The 15,527-nt window shown below is 41.4% G+C and overlaps 1 protein-coding gene across 1 annotated transcript; it reads left to right on the top strand.

The window, feature by feature from the left end:
- Positions 1-98: 98 nt before the first annotated feature.
- On the top strand, positions 99-13,030 carry PGRMC2 (progesterone receptor membrane component 2). Its single transcript, XM_039551685.1, has 3 exons — positions 99-473; positions 10,111-10,266; positions 11,316-13,030. Exons 1-3 carry the CDS (start codon positions 146-148, stop codon positions 11,411-11,413), a joined length of 582 nt encoding a protein of 193 aa, XP_039407619.1. The 5' UTR covers positions 99-145; the 3' UTR covers positions 11,414-13,030.
- Positions 13,031-15,527: the final 2,497 nt, after the last annotated feature.

The raw sequence follows: 15,527 nt of genomic DNA, 5'->3' as shown, positions 1-15,527 counted from the left end.
CGCGTCCCGATTCGCCGGCGGGGCGCGAGCCGGGCGGGGGCGGGGCCGGCGCGGGCCGGCAGCCAATGGGGAGCGGGAGGGGCGGGGGCGGGGGCGTGTCCGTCGCCGGGCGTGTCCCGGGCGGGCGCGCGCTGTCCGGGCAGCGATGGCGGACGATGGGCAGGGGCGGCTCCGGACTGAGGGCGGCCGGGCGGGCGGTGCGGTCGTGGCGGCCGGCGAGATGCTGCTGAGCGTGGGGCTGCTGGCGCTGGCGCTGCTGGCGGCCTACCGGCTGTACCTGCGCTGGGGAGCGCGGAACGGGCCGGGGGGCGCGGCCCGGCAGGGCGAGGCCGCCGCGCTGCCGCGCATGAAGCGCCGGGATTTCTCCCTGGAGCAGCTGCGCGAGTTCGACGGCGCTCGCAACCCTCGCATCCTCCTGGCTGTCAACGGCAAAGTCTTCGACGTGACCAAAGGCAGCAAGTTCTACGGGCCCGGTGAGACGGCGGGGGGGATGGGGGAGTCCTGGCCTGCGACCCGCCGGCGGTGTTACACTGGTGATGCTCAGCGGGTCTGGGTTGTCCTCAGGCAGCCGTCATTTTCCCAGATGCCTTGATTTGGATGTGCCATGGTTAATTCTATTTTTTTTTTTTTTTTCCTTCTGTCTCTTCTAGTAGGTTTCTCAAGTGCAGCTGAGCAGTGCTTTCTTCGTTGTAGCGCTTACGGCTCAGGAGAGGAAACCAAACAGCTGGTTATTTATTTAGGTGTAAATGCCATATTGAGTATGACTTTTAGTCGGGATAGAGACAGGCAAGGAGAGCTCTGGGACTAGTATGTTGCTGCTGTTGGGAAGAGTGGAAATCAAGCCAATCTCGTAAACAGACAGACAGACCACTCCTCTTCGGAGAGGAAATGTGTATTTCAAAGGTTCAGAAAAGTAAGCTTCAAAGAAATGTTCTGGTTTTGTATTCAGCTTGTACACTGTGAAACTGCAGCATATTTTCTCATGATAAACAGCATTCTTAATAATGAGGTGGGTAAACTTACTGTGTTCACAACTGATGCCAAAGGAAATGAGGGTTATGACTGCTGATAATTTTCTTCTTTAAACAATGGTGGTTTGAAAAACTTGACCTAATCAAACTATGCAGGAGTTTTCATAGTAGGCATGGCAGTCTTCCTTGTGAGAGGGGTGGAGGGGAGAGAGGATGCCTCCCACTCCCCCAGGAAATAGTTCAAATTAAGTAATCATTTATTATTATTTAATAATTGGGGTTACAAAAAGAAAAATACAGAGCTGTCATGTTACAAGTCTTTGGTTCTTGGCGGGGAAGGGACAAGCAGTTCTGTGGTTGAACTGGGCTAGAATTTTGTAACTACTTCACCCTCAAAGTTTGTGATGCCAACTGCAGAAATTGAAACTGCTGTAATTGAATCAAAATGCTTTTTTCGCTGGCTACTGTAGAAGTTCACAATGGAATCTGAAGTACCTTGCCATGCTTTATATTGTTTATTAACCAGTAAAGCTGAGAAAATGTAGCCTGGTGAGCTGCAGCTTTCATGACATTTAATCAGGCTAGTTCTTTTGTCTCTCTTATTTAGGGGTTTTTAAAGTGAGACCTGTGAGCTGACATAAAATGCAGGTAATACATATGCTGCATGCAACTTAAAACACCAGTAAGCTGACAGAGTGCTCCGTGAAATAATACTGAACCCTGATCTAAACCTTCACTTTCTCCCTTTTGTGTATCAAACTTCAGTCAAATGTTAGGTTTTCCTCTCTAGATACCATCAGTGGTTCACACTGTCAACCTCTGGAAGCCTATTATTATGAGGAAGCTAAAACTTAATATTCTAGGACATCAATCTGCTTTTTGATAACTGGTAGCAGCTGGTTTCCTCAAAAGCAGTGCTTCTAGCTTTTCGTGAAGAGGGACAAAGGCTTTTTATTTTTTTTGTCCCTGTAGTGAAAGATTGCCTTTTTCTAACAGAAGTGACATCATTTTCGTCTATCAGATCTGTAACTTGGGGTGTTGCATGTAAAGCTCAACCAGTGCATCATCAGCTGTGTGTTCTCTGCCAAATGTGCTGATTTTTGAATTGTCCTGACATGGTTTCCCTCTTTGGAGACATATTAGGGATTTTTTTCTTGCAACTGTTTTGTGGCTGAAAAGAAAAATACTAATAAATAGTTTGCAGGCCTTAAAGACCTGAGAAGAGTTCAGGTGGAAAAGTCTCCTACAGCTGGTTGAGATCTTTTCAGAAAGGCTCCAGCCAGAGTAGCCAGATGCACACAGCAGTTCTCATGGCAATTTCATGTCTCATAGCTGGAGTGTGGCAAGGGAAGTGCAAAGCATACCAACAAGCATGGCCAAATTTTAACAGAAGAAAGAGCTGAGAACATTGGCTTTGCTGATATTTCAGTTTCTGACTGTGGGCAGTTAGTAGTTTGTTGAGGTACTGATGTGAAGAAAGAGTGCTTCAGCTTTGGAGGCAGTGGAAAGCAGTGGCTGAGGGCTCACTGTCGGTCTTCAGCAAGTCTGGAGTGCTGGGTTAATGTTGAATAACCTGTCTCAAGTGGCTTCTCATGTCTTGATAGTAAGGTCTGTATTTTCTCCTTCAGTGTAGTTTGGATGCCAAGATGTTCCTTATTTTTCTACTTATAGCAGAAGGTTTAAAATGCACAAAAGAGTCATCTAGTCCAGATTTTTGTCCAACAGTGGAGATTTCATCAAAGTTTCCACCAAACTTCTGATTTTATTCAAAGTTGTCCTGGTTTTAAGTTCTGTCCAGTGAATCCTGTTACACTTTGGTCCATTTCATTGAAGAGCCCTTTACGTCCATACAGTTAAGGTATTTTTAAGTAATGGTAGACTGTTGAAGCCATCCTTTCAAACAGCCATGAACTGAAAACTTCATTTTCTCTAACATTTAATCCAAATGTTTCCCAATTTGTTTTTGTTTTTGTTTTTCTCATGTTGTCTTCTTTAAGCCTTCCACAGTTTATGTTAGTCTTCGGTATGTCTTTATGTATTTCAGCTAAGAGCAAGGAAGGGTTACGCTGTACGTATAACAGTCTGTGCTTCCAAAAACCACTTTGCTTACATTGAGCTCTTAATTTGAAACTTTACTTGCCAAGTTCTTTTCCAAAATGCTGTTCTGTCCTGCAAATACACCATTTGTTTCACGACTTCACTTAGGTGTATTAAATGCCACTTCTGCTTGTGCCCAGATGAGTAAGTGACCTAGAATGCTTTGACTGATTATTAAATCTAATTAATTGCCTTTCCCTTTATCATCCACAAGCTCCAAAAGAAATAAAGTAAACAATTAGTGGTTCACTGTTAAAAATATCACATAACCAGACTGTCAGAGAACCTCTATTAGGATGATTTCCCATCTGTAATTACATCTCATGACTTAGGGTCTAGTCATTAATACCTTTTGTGTGTGCTGTGTTGGTTTTATATCTTATAGTGAGAGACAGATTTTTACTTTTCATTTATTGTTGCATTGAACTTTGTGCTTGTTTGCATCAAGATTTCAGGTTGTAAACTTGTCAGTAGAAGAGCGTTGTAAGAGTTAAAGTACTTTATGTCAGCAAATCTTAGTATTTAGCATTTAAATTTGCATGCCAAGGTAATGCTTTAAACAGGTTTTGATTAACTTAGCAAATACTTTGTGCATTTATGAAAAAAATGCATCTTTGAGCATGACAAAGCAAGATTATGTGCAACCCTGAGTATGCAACTGTTTGCGTCACTTCTTGGTTCTTAATGTTTCATGATCTTAAAAGAATCAATTTCCTGACTTTCCTTCACTGCAGTATGTTGTCACTGTCAACTCATTTCTCATCCCACTCATCTTTCACGATGTCATGAAGATTCCTGATTTTCCAAGTTTGCCAAGAAGAATAGATTAGATAGTAGTAGTTCCTTCCACAAAAAATATGCCATCATAGTTCATTTTCTGTGAAGGGAAAACTGCCTTTATTTCATTGTAGTAAACAGCATCATTTTTTCTGGTAATTTGTATAAAAATAATCTGATGGTGTTAGACTTCCTTCGGAACTGAGTGCTGTAAATTTCACTGTGTCTCTGTTGACCACATGGCAATGGTGCTTTTCCATCCTTTCCAAGGGTATGGTTAGAGTGAAGTGTTGCAGGAGGGACACTACATATGTTGTATGTGGAGAATACTGTTACGGGTGGCCTTATCTTAAGAACACAACAGGCTGAGGGGTTACAGATAAGTACAGAGGATAAGACTGGGGGAAAGAAATGCCTTCTGTAAAGTGCATGAGGTCCTAGTGGTTCTGATGTTTGTCAGCTCTTTGGTTGTCTATGTAGTAGAGGTGTCTCTCACCTTGGGATTCAGCTTTTCAGGGAAATAGCATTTCTGGATAAAGAAGTGGAGTTCCAGCCAGAAGCAGTAAAACTAAAAGGTGTATGCAGGCATATTGGTGAGAGATTGTTTCCCTCCTTCTGCTCAAAGGGAGTAGTGCCTTTGCTGCCAGGATGGAGGTTGTTCTGAGCCTCCAGGCCGTGTTCATGGAGAGCAGTAAAGTGGTTTTGTGCAGGAAGATCAGCACTCTGTCTCCTCTGCTTCTGCTCTGTGTGTCTGTCAGTTCTCTCTTTCTTGTTTTTTAAATTTCTTTTTCCCTTTTTCACAAGCTCAGTATATTCCTTAAAATTTGAACAACTGTGTGTTTGATAAGAGGTCTGTGTAAATTCCTGGTTCCTATTGAAACCAATGATGTTCCAGTCACAGAATTGATTAGGCTGGAAAAAAGCTCTGAGATCATTGAGTCACCTGACATTTGTGGGGCCTGATCAAGCAGGTACACTCAAAGCAGGATATATTAAATGTGATAGGGACATCCTTGTTAGTGATATGTAGATGTTAAATCCAGTACACAGCAGCATTGCTCTCACTGAACCAAAAAACCTGGCCAGCTTGTCTTATTAGGGAATAAACTAGTGGTCAGAGCATTTCTCACTAAACCAAGATGTGGAATCTTGGTCCTTCTCAAGAATGCAACTATCTTCCAGAAAGCTCCTGACTGCTGAACTACATGCTCTCTTAGCAATGCTTGTTGTCTGCCCCTTCAGTTGAAATTGGGTCATTGATTCTTGCACTTTTTGTTTTCAGAGTTAAAAAGCAAGTAAGCAAAAGAGAGAGTGAGACTCTCTGGCCTTGTGCCTGAGGAGTAAGGTTTAGACCCCTGTTTCTAGGCAGTTCCCATCTTAGCACATAGACTTCACATCTGTAGAGTTCCCATTTTAGCATGTGGATTGGTCTCCTACTTTCCATGCAAGTTGTAACTTAAATTTGACCCACATCTTTCCTTTCATGTAAATCTGGAGCAGTAAAGTTAAAATTATGTCACCTTGAATTCCCAGTGATAAATGTTGTTAGAAGCCTTCTGCTTTCAAGCTACATCTCCAAATGGCTTAGTCTAACTTTCAGCTTTTTCATTCTCTCGTGAAAAATGCAACAAACTGAATAAGCACATGTCAGGATTCAGATAGAAAATTTGAAACAGCCAGTGAAGTTTTCACTTCAATTTGGAGTGGAAGAAGCAGGCAAAGTCATAGAATAATGCAGTTGTTAAAAATTCTGTAGCCTGTCTCCCTTTGCTCTAGTTCACATTAAAGGGGAGATTAGTCCTTATTCTTGTCTGCAGATTAACAAATGTTGTCCATGAGTATCTGAGCTTCAGCCAAAACTGGGGTTTATTTACAGTAGCTGTATGGATCCCACAGATGCATATTTGTTGATTGCTTTGAAGTGCTTTTTGACTACTTGAAGAAACCAAAGCTGCTGGTTTAAAAATGAATCTTGTTGTTAACCTGTGTGGCTTCTTTAGAGAAATCACATGGACCTTGTGAAAACGAGTACTTAGCTTACCTATCACTTCATTAGCTATAAAGTCCACATGTGGCTATCTGTGGTGTAGTCCCCGTGCTGCCCCTTGGAGTGATCCAAAGTTCAGTGTACAACGTTCACCTTTGTTGCTGGTGTTGGAGTAATAGTCTGGGATGTTCCACAAAGCTGCTACTGAACTGAAATGGTCAGAGAGCCTCTTTGGCAACCAGGGATATACTCTGAAGTTGGATACCAGCATAGGTTTTGCTGGGGGAGCTATTGGCCAAACTGGCTGGAAATTGAAATGTGTGCTGTTCCAAGATGCAGCTTAGCCTGTTTTGGAGGAAGTGATTAGAAGTAGTGCTTCCAAATACAAACTTCATGGTTCAAAATTTTTAATATGGTGCTTTAGGTTGAATAGATTATTCCTTGTCTGCAAAGAGAAATTAAATCTTAATTAGCGAACCAAAACAGCACTATGAGATGCAGAAATCTTAAGTGCATTTTTGTTGTCTGAAGAGACTTTGACTTCACCAATTCTCAAGCTACCCAGTTTATTGTGAATAAAGACAAGTGTCAGGCTGGAACAGGATGTCAAATTCATCAAGGCTGCTAGATTCTTAACTGGATTCTGAAGGGAAGTGAAGCTCTGCAGGTGGTGGGTAGCAACGTTTTGCATGTGTTGTAGCTTCGAGAAGGGTGTACTTTATACAAGGTGGAGTTGTAAGATCGATGAGGACTTTATACAGGGGAAATATGGTGCATGAACATGGAGGTACAGATGTGGAGATAGGCAGGCAAATACATGGGCTTGATAACTGGTCTCAGGGCTAAAATAAACAAAGGCTCTGAAACAGAGTGCTTTAATATGTGAAAGCCATGATGGGAGGAAAAGCATTCTTAAAGGAACAGTTTTCCTTTATGGAAGACTCGTACCTCCATATAACCAAGTAAAGTGTAGCAGGAGTGTTTTAATTGGTTTTGACACTTCCCTGACTCCTGTTGTTGAGGTATGCCAAATAGGGGTGGGAGGAGAATTTTTAAAGGCATATTTGACTGTGAAATAGCTAATGTGGGGATATAGGAAAAAAACCCACTGAAATTTTGTGATACGGTTTCAGAAACTTGCTTTGGTTTACATACCTGTGCTACAAGCTGCTCTTCCTGCCCTCTCTTCAGCATGTCTGTCATGTCATGCTGCAATCAATTATTTACAGCAGGAGCCAGGCTAAATAGGTGGGCAGACAAAAGGAAAGGAAAGAAGGACTGTGGGTAGGGCTTGCATCAGACCGTGAAAGAACTCTGTGGGAGTGTGTCTAGGATTGCACTGATGTCTCTACCTCAGAGTCATGTTCCTGAAGGATATTTTTCCCTGGGGTTTTATGTGCTGGCACCTTCCTGGACACTTCTCCAAGTGCAATGAAATCTGATATGCAAAATACCTTTTTAAGACTGTTGCACCAGTATTTGATATAAAAGTGAGTAATAGACTAGGGTTTAGAGCAGAACCCCAGAACTGTATGTTTTGTATTCATATAAAATACTGTACTTAAACTCTGTGTAGAAGCACCTGAATGGAAGCTTTAAATCTTGAAGTAGATTGCTCATACTGGGATCTCTGAACTTCTGCTTAGCAGCTCAGGTGAAGCCAAGCTTACACCATTTATTAATAGTCACAATTCAGTATTTACCTTTTGGTAGAGGATTAAAGAATAGGACACATTTCTAAGTTACATTTGCAGAGCTGGAATTTAAAATGCTGTCTACTGAGTCCAAAGGTTGGATTTTACAAGTTAGCATTCCATTGAGTGCTTGGACCTGGCTTGATGATTCCTCTTTGACTTCTGAATACTTCTGCAGTAAACATTCTGGAATGTTAACATTCAAATTCAATTTTAGAAAAGAAAAGAGATATTGGTGTAATAGCATCTGAGATTACAAGATACTTGCAGAAAATTTGCATCCATTAATCCTAATGCAAGCTGATGAATTCTAAAATCTTTCATACTTTCAATTAAGTGTATTACTGAGATTTAAGAACGTTCAGTGCTTGATACAGATAAATATAATATCATTCTCTTTTTAATACAAATAATTGGAATCAAGCTGGTGGACCAAGAGGTGGCATCTCAGCAGGTGCTGTGAAACTCCATTAACCACTAAATGCAGGGTAGAAGGGAAGGGGAGCAGGGTGCTACTCTCTGATTAGCCAGACTTTGGAAAATACCTTGTGCAAATAGTAGGATTTATGGACGTATTTGCTTGAAACACTTCAGAGAAAGGAAAAACCAGGAACAGCATACTGTTGGTGGGGCCACTAATTAACAATTTATAATTGCTTTAAGGATTTACTAATTGTGGTGTTCGTAAGACCTGTTTATAGGTCCCCTGTTCTTCAATCAGAACATCAAAAACAAGATCACTTGAATGATTGCTGTTTTGCTTGCAGCAGGACTTTTTGTTTGAAGAAACTCTGTGTTGTGTTGCAGATGATGGTCTTCGCTGCCTCTTAGCCTGTTCTGTGGAAGTGACTGAGCACGCAGAGTGCGTTGGTGTAGAATTGATTTCAGTCTCTAAATCTTGCTTTTCAAATAAATACCTAATTCAGGATGCAAATAGGAAAGATACCCCTCTAGACTTTGTTCCTCTGAAGTACTGTACCTGTAGTCCCTGATCCCTGAGGTAGTTCTTGTGAACACTGTTCCTGGAGCTAAATACCCGAAAGGATGAGCACAGAGATGCTGTTCATCATTATGGTCAGAGTGGTACAGTGCAAACTTCCAGCTGATAGTTCATTCTCTAATACCTACTTCTTGTGAAACTGTGCTTTGAAATCGGTTGGTTTATTTCCAGAGAGACAAGGGAATTGTCTTTGGCACACAGGACAACCTTCTGTTCTCAGGTTTGGCTGTAAGTAGTTAACAGTGCCAAGCACTCCGGGGTGGAGAGACGACATCAGTTCTGGTGAGGACGTAGTTTCTTCTAATCCGTATGGTACTGGGGTTCCCTGCTTCAGGAGTTCTTCCTGCTGTGTTCAGCCTCTGTCTCAGCCCTGGAGTCAGTGCCTGGCAAGAGCAGATAGGTGTGGTGGCTGGAGCAAGCGGCCTGGGAGGAACCAGCCTTTTGGAATGACTCCTCATGGCTCGTCCTGGTGCAGAAGAGGTCTGAGGTGCTCCAGCAGGCAATGGAGGGGGTGAAGGACAGTGTGTTGCCACTTGATTGTGTTCATTCTTGCCCATGGGTGCTGCCTTTTCTTCAGGCTGACGGCCACTGTTGAGAGGTAAGCCAGAGAAGGGTTCTGGCCTGGTCATCACCAAGTAGGGAGCACGGTGTAGCAAGCCTTGGGTACTCTGTGGTGCTAGGCTGCTGCAGTTACTGCAGAAAATTTTAAAGTGGTTTTTTTTTTCTTGTATTGGTTTGGGTTTTTTTAATTGATCTGAATTTAAGGTCTTTGGTTTTCGGTCAAGAAAATCTAAAATAACAATATGCTTAAAGTTCTTTCAGTTAATTAAAATTTGGGAAAGCCAAATTATCCTGCAAATTGTTGGTTTGCAAATCATCTATTTGTCTTGGTAGTAATGTTTATTTCACAGTCATTGCTCAAAATTTTATTGGGATATTTGTGCTGCTTTGCACTTCTCAAAAAGTACAGAGGAAGCAGGTGCATTATTTTCCTAATGTGACAATTTTGTGCTGTTTTCAAGAGCATTACAGGCTAAGGGTGTGGGGAATCTGCTGCCCAAAATAAGTGAGATGATATCCTCAGAAGTAAGAAATGTCACAAAAGATGTAGAAAGCTCTTGCAATTCTGTCAGTGAAGTGAAATCACTAATTAGCCCTCCTACGTTCTATTTATTTATAATAATGGATTTCTAATTAAGCTGTCTGTGCAGTTTGCTTCTGTTTATAGCTGACTTGTAAATATTCAATGTGTTGCTTAATAGAAGTATATTTCTTTTGAATTCCAGCCTCTGGTCCCTTTGGAATTTGCATCAACTGGCTTGCATCAACTGACAGGGATTTTTCCAGATATCCCTTCAAAGCTATTTTCCTGGTTCTGCTTCTCTCAGCAGACTTTATCTCCTAGTGATATTAAAGATTGAATTGCAGTGCTGTTGAATGTCAAACAGCCATGGCATTGAAACTGCTGCTGTTCCCATCACTGCAGAAATTTAATATATGGCTTTGGCAGACGGCGTAAGGAACTGAGATTTGGTCACCATAAACAAAGACGTGAAGGTATCAATTTTGTCTTTTTGTTTCCAGAGGGTCCATATGGAATATTTGCTGGCAGAGATGCCTCCAGGGGACTAGCAACTTTCTGTCTAGATAAAGATGCACTCAGAGATGAATATGATGACCTATCGGACTTAAATGCTGTACAGATGGAAAGTGTAAGAGAATGGGAAATGCAATTTAAAGGTAAATTCTCAAATTATCAGCTTAAGGAAATGCTTTTAATAAAAATGACTGATTTGGGCTTGGGGAAGCTTTTAAAGAGGTGTTGACAGTAATATTATCACAGACTATGCTGAGTCAGAAGGGTCCCCCAAGGATCATTGATTTCAACTCTTAGCCCTGCACAGGACCATCCCTAAGAATCCCACCCTGTGCCTGAGAGCATTGTCCAAACACTTCTTGAACTCCGTCAGGCTTGTGCTGTGACCCTGGGGAGCCTGTGCCAGTGCCCAACTACCCTCTGGGTGAAGAATCTTTCTCTTAACACCCAACGTAAACCCCCCCTGACAAAACTTGAGGGTTATGTCACTGGTCACCACAGAGAAGTGTCTGCCCCTCCTTGTCCCCTCGAGAGGAAGTTGTAGAGTGCAGCGATGTCCCCCCTAATGTGTGTGCAATGTAACTTTGTTAAGAAAAGACCAGGGATTTCAAGCCTTTCTTCCACAGAGGGGTTTTCACTATATTTTACTACAGCTTTTTTAACCTTTTAATTTTATACAAGAAAACTGTTCTCTTCGCTCTTCAGCACAGAATTTCACTCTCAAATCTCATCAGCCTAGCTGGTGGAACTCCTCCCCGAGGTTGTTGGCTGTGGATGCCATGAAATCATCAGTAGGACTAAAAGTTGTTTAAAGATAAAAGGTTGAATGAGTTTGTCTTGAAATAATTTCTGACAAGTATGGAAGTATGCTTCTGGAGGGAGGGGGAATCATTTTTCACACTAATTGAAATCAAAACGGGCTGAAGAATTGAAGAGCAGCAGTTTTTAGCCCTTGGGTGATAAATCTTGCCTGATCAGCTAGAGGAGAATGGAAACAAAGTACTCACAGTTACAGAAAGTAATGGTAGAAAGATTGCTTTAGGAGGCCAAGCTTGCTGCTAAATTACCATCAATTTCAATGATCGAGATTTAGAACTGTAGTGTGTAGGAGAAAAAGTGAATTTGCAGTAGTATGGGCTAGCAAGCAAATGCAGCTGTATTTAATTGTAATGGAATCATAAATCTCTTTCAGAAAAATATGACTACGTAGGTAGACTCCTAAAACCAGGGGAAGAACCATCAGAATACACAGATGAGGAAGATACCAAGGATCACACTAAACAGGAATGAACTTTGTAAACAACCAAAGTCAGGGGCCTTCGGAACTGCAACCTCTTACTCCCCATCACAGAATGTCCTGCATCTTTGGGTACAGTTCATCTGCTGCGGAAAAACATTCAACAGGTTTTGTACAAGGAAAATAATATACTCACAAATGAAGATTTGAATACTAGACATTCTTTGTGCTGCCAAATTTTTTGTTGCAGTTTATTTGTAATGTCTGGTTAGGCTTCGTTAGTGAAGAGGGGCCAGGGATTTAAAGGCAAACATGCTATTCCTTTTTATCAGTAAGCTGAAGCCTTCAACTAGTGTATCTTACAAGCTCTCTAAAAGACGTGAGTCTTCAAGCTCAGAGGAAGGTTTGAATCTTGTTTTGTGTGTGTCTTCTCCTTTAGCATTAAAGAAAGATGTACTCATCCTCATCAGCATCAGTAGGTTAGGCTACTGAAGCCGGTGTTAAAAATGTGAATTTCCAATTTTGTTTTGTATGTGGGCGTTAGTAGCCCGGCAGAATACTTCAGTTCTCTAAGAGAAGTCCGTGTAGATTAGGATGGGGATAAAATTCATCCTTTTCTCAAAAGGATTGGGTAAAAAAGTTTCTTCTGCAACAACTATTATCTGAAGCCTGCCTCTCCCCCTTTTTCCCATCCTCTAAATCAAATCAAATATTAATTGTGCCTTATTTCGCTTACATAGACTTGAATTGTTTTAAGGGACAGCCCCCAAATTGCGGTTTCATAGTCACTACAAGCAGCAGTGAGACTGAATTGGAATGTTCTGTTGACTGGAAAACTTTGATGTCATTCTGTGTATAGAATGTAAAAGAGGAGTACTCAGTGTTACTGCCATATGTTAATACTACATATACTTAAATTAGCATTGTGATGGCCAAATGCATACTCCCATGCTTCTTTTTAATGAATTACAAACACACAAAAAAGTCTCCCTTCCTCCTCTTCCAGAAGCTGCCTAACTTTTGGGAGCATAGCCTTCACACCCCCGTAGAGTGAAGGGGCGTTGCGCGCGTGTGTCTGTGTGTGTGTCTGTCTGAATGCAAGACTTGGGAGGGATTGTTTCTGCAGATATTGTAAATACGAGTACCATTTTAATAAAGCATGTACAATACCACATGTGCTGTCAGACTGTGTGTAGAAGCTGTTAAGCAGAGCTGGAATATGATGCAATAAAAAGGGGAAGAAGGCTTGGCTAGATGAAGCAGCTGCAACTATTAATACTGCTCCTTGTACTGGTGGAGTTATTCTCCCTTTCAAGTCCCAGCTGTTGAGGAATCTTGAAGACTTACTCAGGTAAGCTGTATTTAAGAGACTAAACCTATGCCAGTGAATTTATGGTGGGGGAAAAAAGGGGGAACTGAGTGTATAGAGTATAAGGAAAACATCTCATGGTATTAACAGGACAAGAACAGCAGTGTCGTGGCTTATGTTTGTACCTCTGGTTGCAGATTTCACCTGTGATAAGTCTACAGTAACAATTTTTATATATATACATTCTTTTGAACTGTAAACTCTGAAATTCCAGGGATGACTACTTTTTTTATTCCTATTTGACTGAAAGAAATTCATATTGATGTAAATGAAATGAATAAACAAAAACTCCTCTGTGGAATTGTGTGTAACTGACATGTCCTAGAAGGCAGGTTGAATTCTCTTTCTTGCATATCCATCCTTGGAATAGAATCCATTTTGGCATGGAAGAAGTAACAGAAGTGGGGCTGTTTCTCCATAGAAGTTATGTTTACAGGCTCCTGTACAGGCTGGATGCTCCTGGGAGGTGTGAATTCAGTAAGCGCTGGCTTCTGCTTGAGTCACGTCCTTATAAGCTGAGCAATGGTGCAGTGTCCAGGCCAGGATTGAGTGTCTGCTACTCATCTAACTGCTGAAATGCTGGGCATGCTGCTGTAACTAACCACAGAAATATGTGGTTTAGATGGAACAGAGGGAACTAAGGACAAATAAAAGCTTCCTTGCATAAGACAGGGGCTGGGAGTAATTAAACACCAGTTCTATATCTGGATGCTTCACTAGGGAATCTTTTTCTTTTAAGTAAGTCCCGCTATAAAAGGTTTTACACTACATTTACAGTATGCCTTTCACTTTTAGCTGTTGCACAGCTGTTGCAACTCATCATGGCACCCAGCTTGTCTAGCTGTGGAACAAGAAAAGGCAGGCAGCTTGCCCAACTCACCCTTAGGACAATCGGATAGGTTGTTTTTCCCCAGGCTTCCACGTGAAAATACATGTATGTGTACAGCTTCTACTATACAGAGTCATAGCTGGAGGTTCTTGACACTTGCTGGGAGTTTCTCTGCTCTTCAGTCAGTGCAGCTATTGGTATTGCTACATCTGGCACAGCTGTAGCATTTGCTGTTCCTCATGCTTGTATCTGCTTGATGGACTAACTTCCTACTGGAGAAAGAAAGGTGACTTTCGAAGGAAGAGCAGTTTGCATCTGCTGTGACTTACAGTCCAAGTGCAGAATTTTCCTCTCCCTTCCTATTGGAAAGGCAGCAAAGTTTAATCACAGTGAAGTTACACATAGTTCTGTTACTGGGTTTTTAAAATTGCTTTAGAAGGACAATGCTTAAATTTTAACTTTTAGGATTAGCTGAACAAGATGGGTAAAGGGTGAGTTTTTCTTTGAAGCACCTTAATGGTAACTATGAAGAATACAAAACTTGTCCCATGGCAGCAGAATGTTGCATAGACTGAATTTTGATGTCTAGTGGATTTAAATTAACCTCATCCATCCTACATACAAAGTCACTGGTGATCTAAAGCTGGCAACCTAAAAAAAGTGCTTTAAAGCACACTGCAGCTTTCATATTTATAAAAAGTTGACACAGAGCATAATTTAGCATAACATCAGATCCATCCAAACTCCAGTGCAATTTTAATAATTTGATGGAGGCGTTCAACCTTGGAATACTTGTGTCAATCACTTGGTCAAAATCCACTGTTAAATAAAATGAGAGGTTGATACTGTGTTAAATTTTGTTTAGGCAACATGAGGGTCTTGATGGAAGAATTTCTCATCTTTAGAAACAAGATACATTTCCAGTTTAATATATGACTTGTTTTCCTAGGCTAGACTTGGTGTTAAATTAGTTTTAGTCATCATTGCTTTTGACACCTCTGCCTCATTTTGTACACCGCTCCCCAAAAACACTTCATTTTGGCAGGAGATATATTTTCAAACCTCCTAGGTTAAAAAAAAAAAAAAAAAAAAGCACCATGTTGTTACATGGTCTGAACATTTTGAATTTTCAGTGAGGACTACAGAATTATGTCACATGGTTGTACTTGTTTGTATCTTTTTATTGAGCTAGCTCTACTTTTCTTTGAGGTTTAAATTTCTATCATTCAGAGTTGGGCATAGCACATAAAATCAGTTTGGCACTCTGTTGTTGGTGTTGTTTCACTTTAAATATCTCAGGTCTAAGCTATTTTCTAACTTTTTTTTTTATTCCTGCAAACTTAGTTTGATTTTACTGTCTTCACTGTAAAAGGCAGGGAGCCATTAAACCTTTCTTAGGCTTTGTTTGAGTCTGTTTGACAATACAGTAAGAGTTTCTGTGGTTTTATTTCCTCTAGGAAGAGGTGCTATTCCTCTGTATGGAATAGTACAAAAGATTTGGCTATTTACTCCCTTCCTCCTTAACATGAGTACTAATGTAACTCTGGCCTTGCAGACTGACTTACAGGTGGAAAGCAAATCCTTCTCCTGGCTTCTAATCTATGGTTAAAGGTAAATGTTTCGTAACAGGTGCTCACAGATTTGGTTTAATCTTGCTTTGACAGAACCTGTGTGCCAGGGTTGGCTGAAGTGCAGGTGAAGGGTTGTTTACCTGAAACCCCAAAAGCACAGAGGGTGCAGACAGCAGAGAAGAAAGCTCTTGAGCTGACAGATCCAGCCTGGTGTAGCTGTGGGATTGGTCAGGAAGAGATCCTCAGCTACTCTTTAAGTGTCCTCTCTGCCTGGAGTGTCGTTTGTCACCTCAGCAGTGCCTGAAGCAAAGGCTGCAAACTGTTTTCCATCCATTCGAATGCTTTATCTCCCACAGAAATCCAAATCCCTGTTAAAACACAGACAGGCTACTGCTGCT

The sequence above is a fragment of the Corvus cornix genome, chromosome 4 (genome assembly GCF_000738735.6).
Source record: "Corvus cornix cornix isolate S_Up_H32 chromosome 4, ASM73873v5, whole genome shotgun sequence".
Classification (NCBI taxonomy): Eukaryota; Metazoa; Chordata; class Aves; order Passeriformes; family Corvidae; genus Corvus; species Corvus cornix.
This window is presented reverse-complemented; position numbering and strand designations above follow the sequence as displayed.

Bases quoted from the DNA above. Each gene is read 5' to 3' on its own strand.
- PGRMC2 (XM_039551685.1), top strand. From the start codon at position 146: ATGGCGGACGATGGGCAGGGGCGGCTCCGGACTGAGGGCGGCCGGGCG. The intron at 474-10,110 runs GTGAGACGGCGG...TTTTGTTTCCAG, and splicing joins CAGCAAGTTCTACGGGCCCG to AGGGTCCATATGGAATATTT. The intron at 10,267-11,315 runs GTAAATTCTCAA...AATCTCTTTCAG, and splicing joins ATGGGAAATGCAATTTAAAG to AAAAATATGACTACGTAGGT.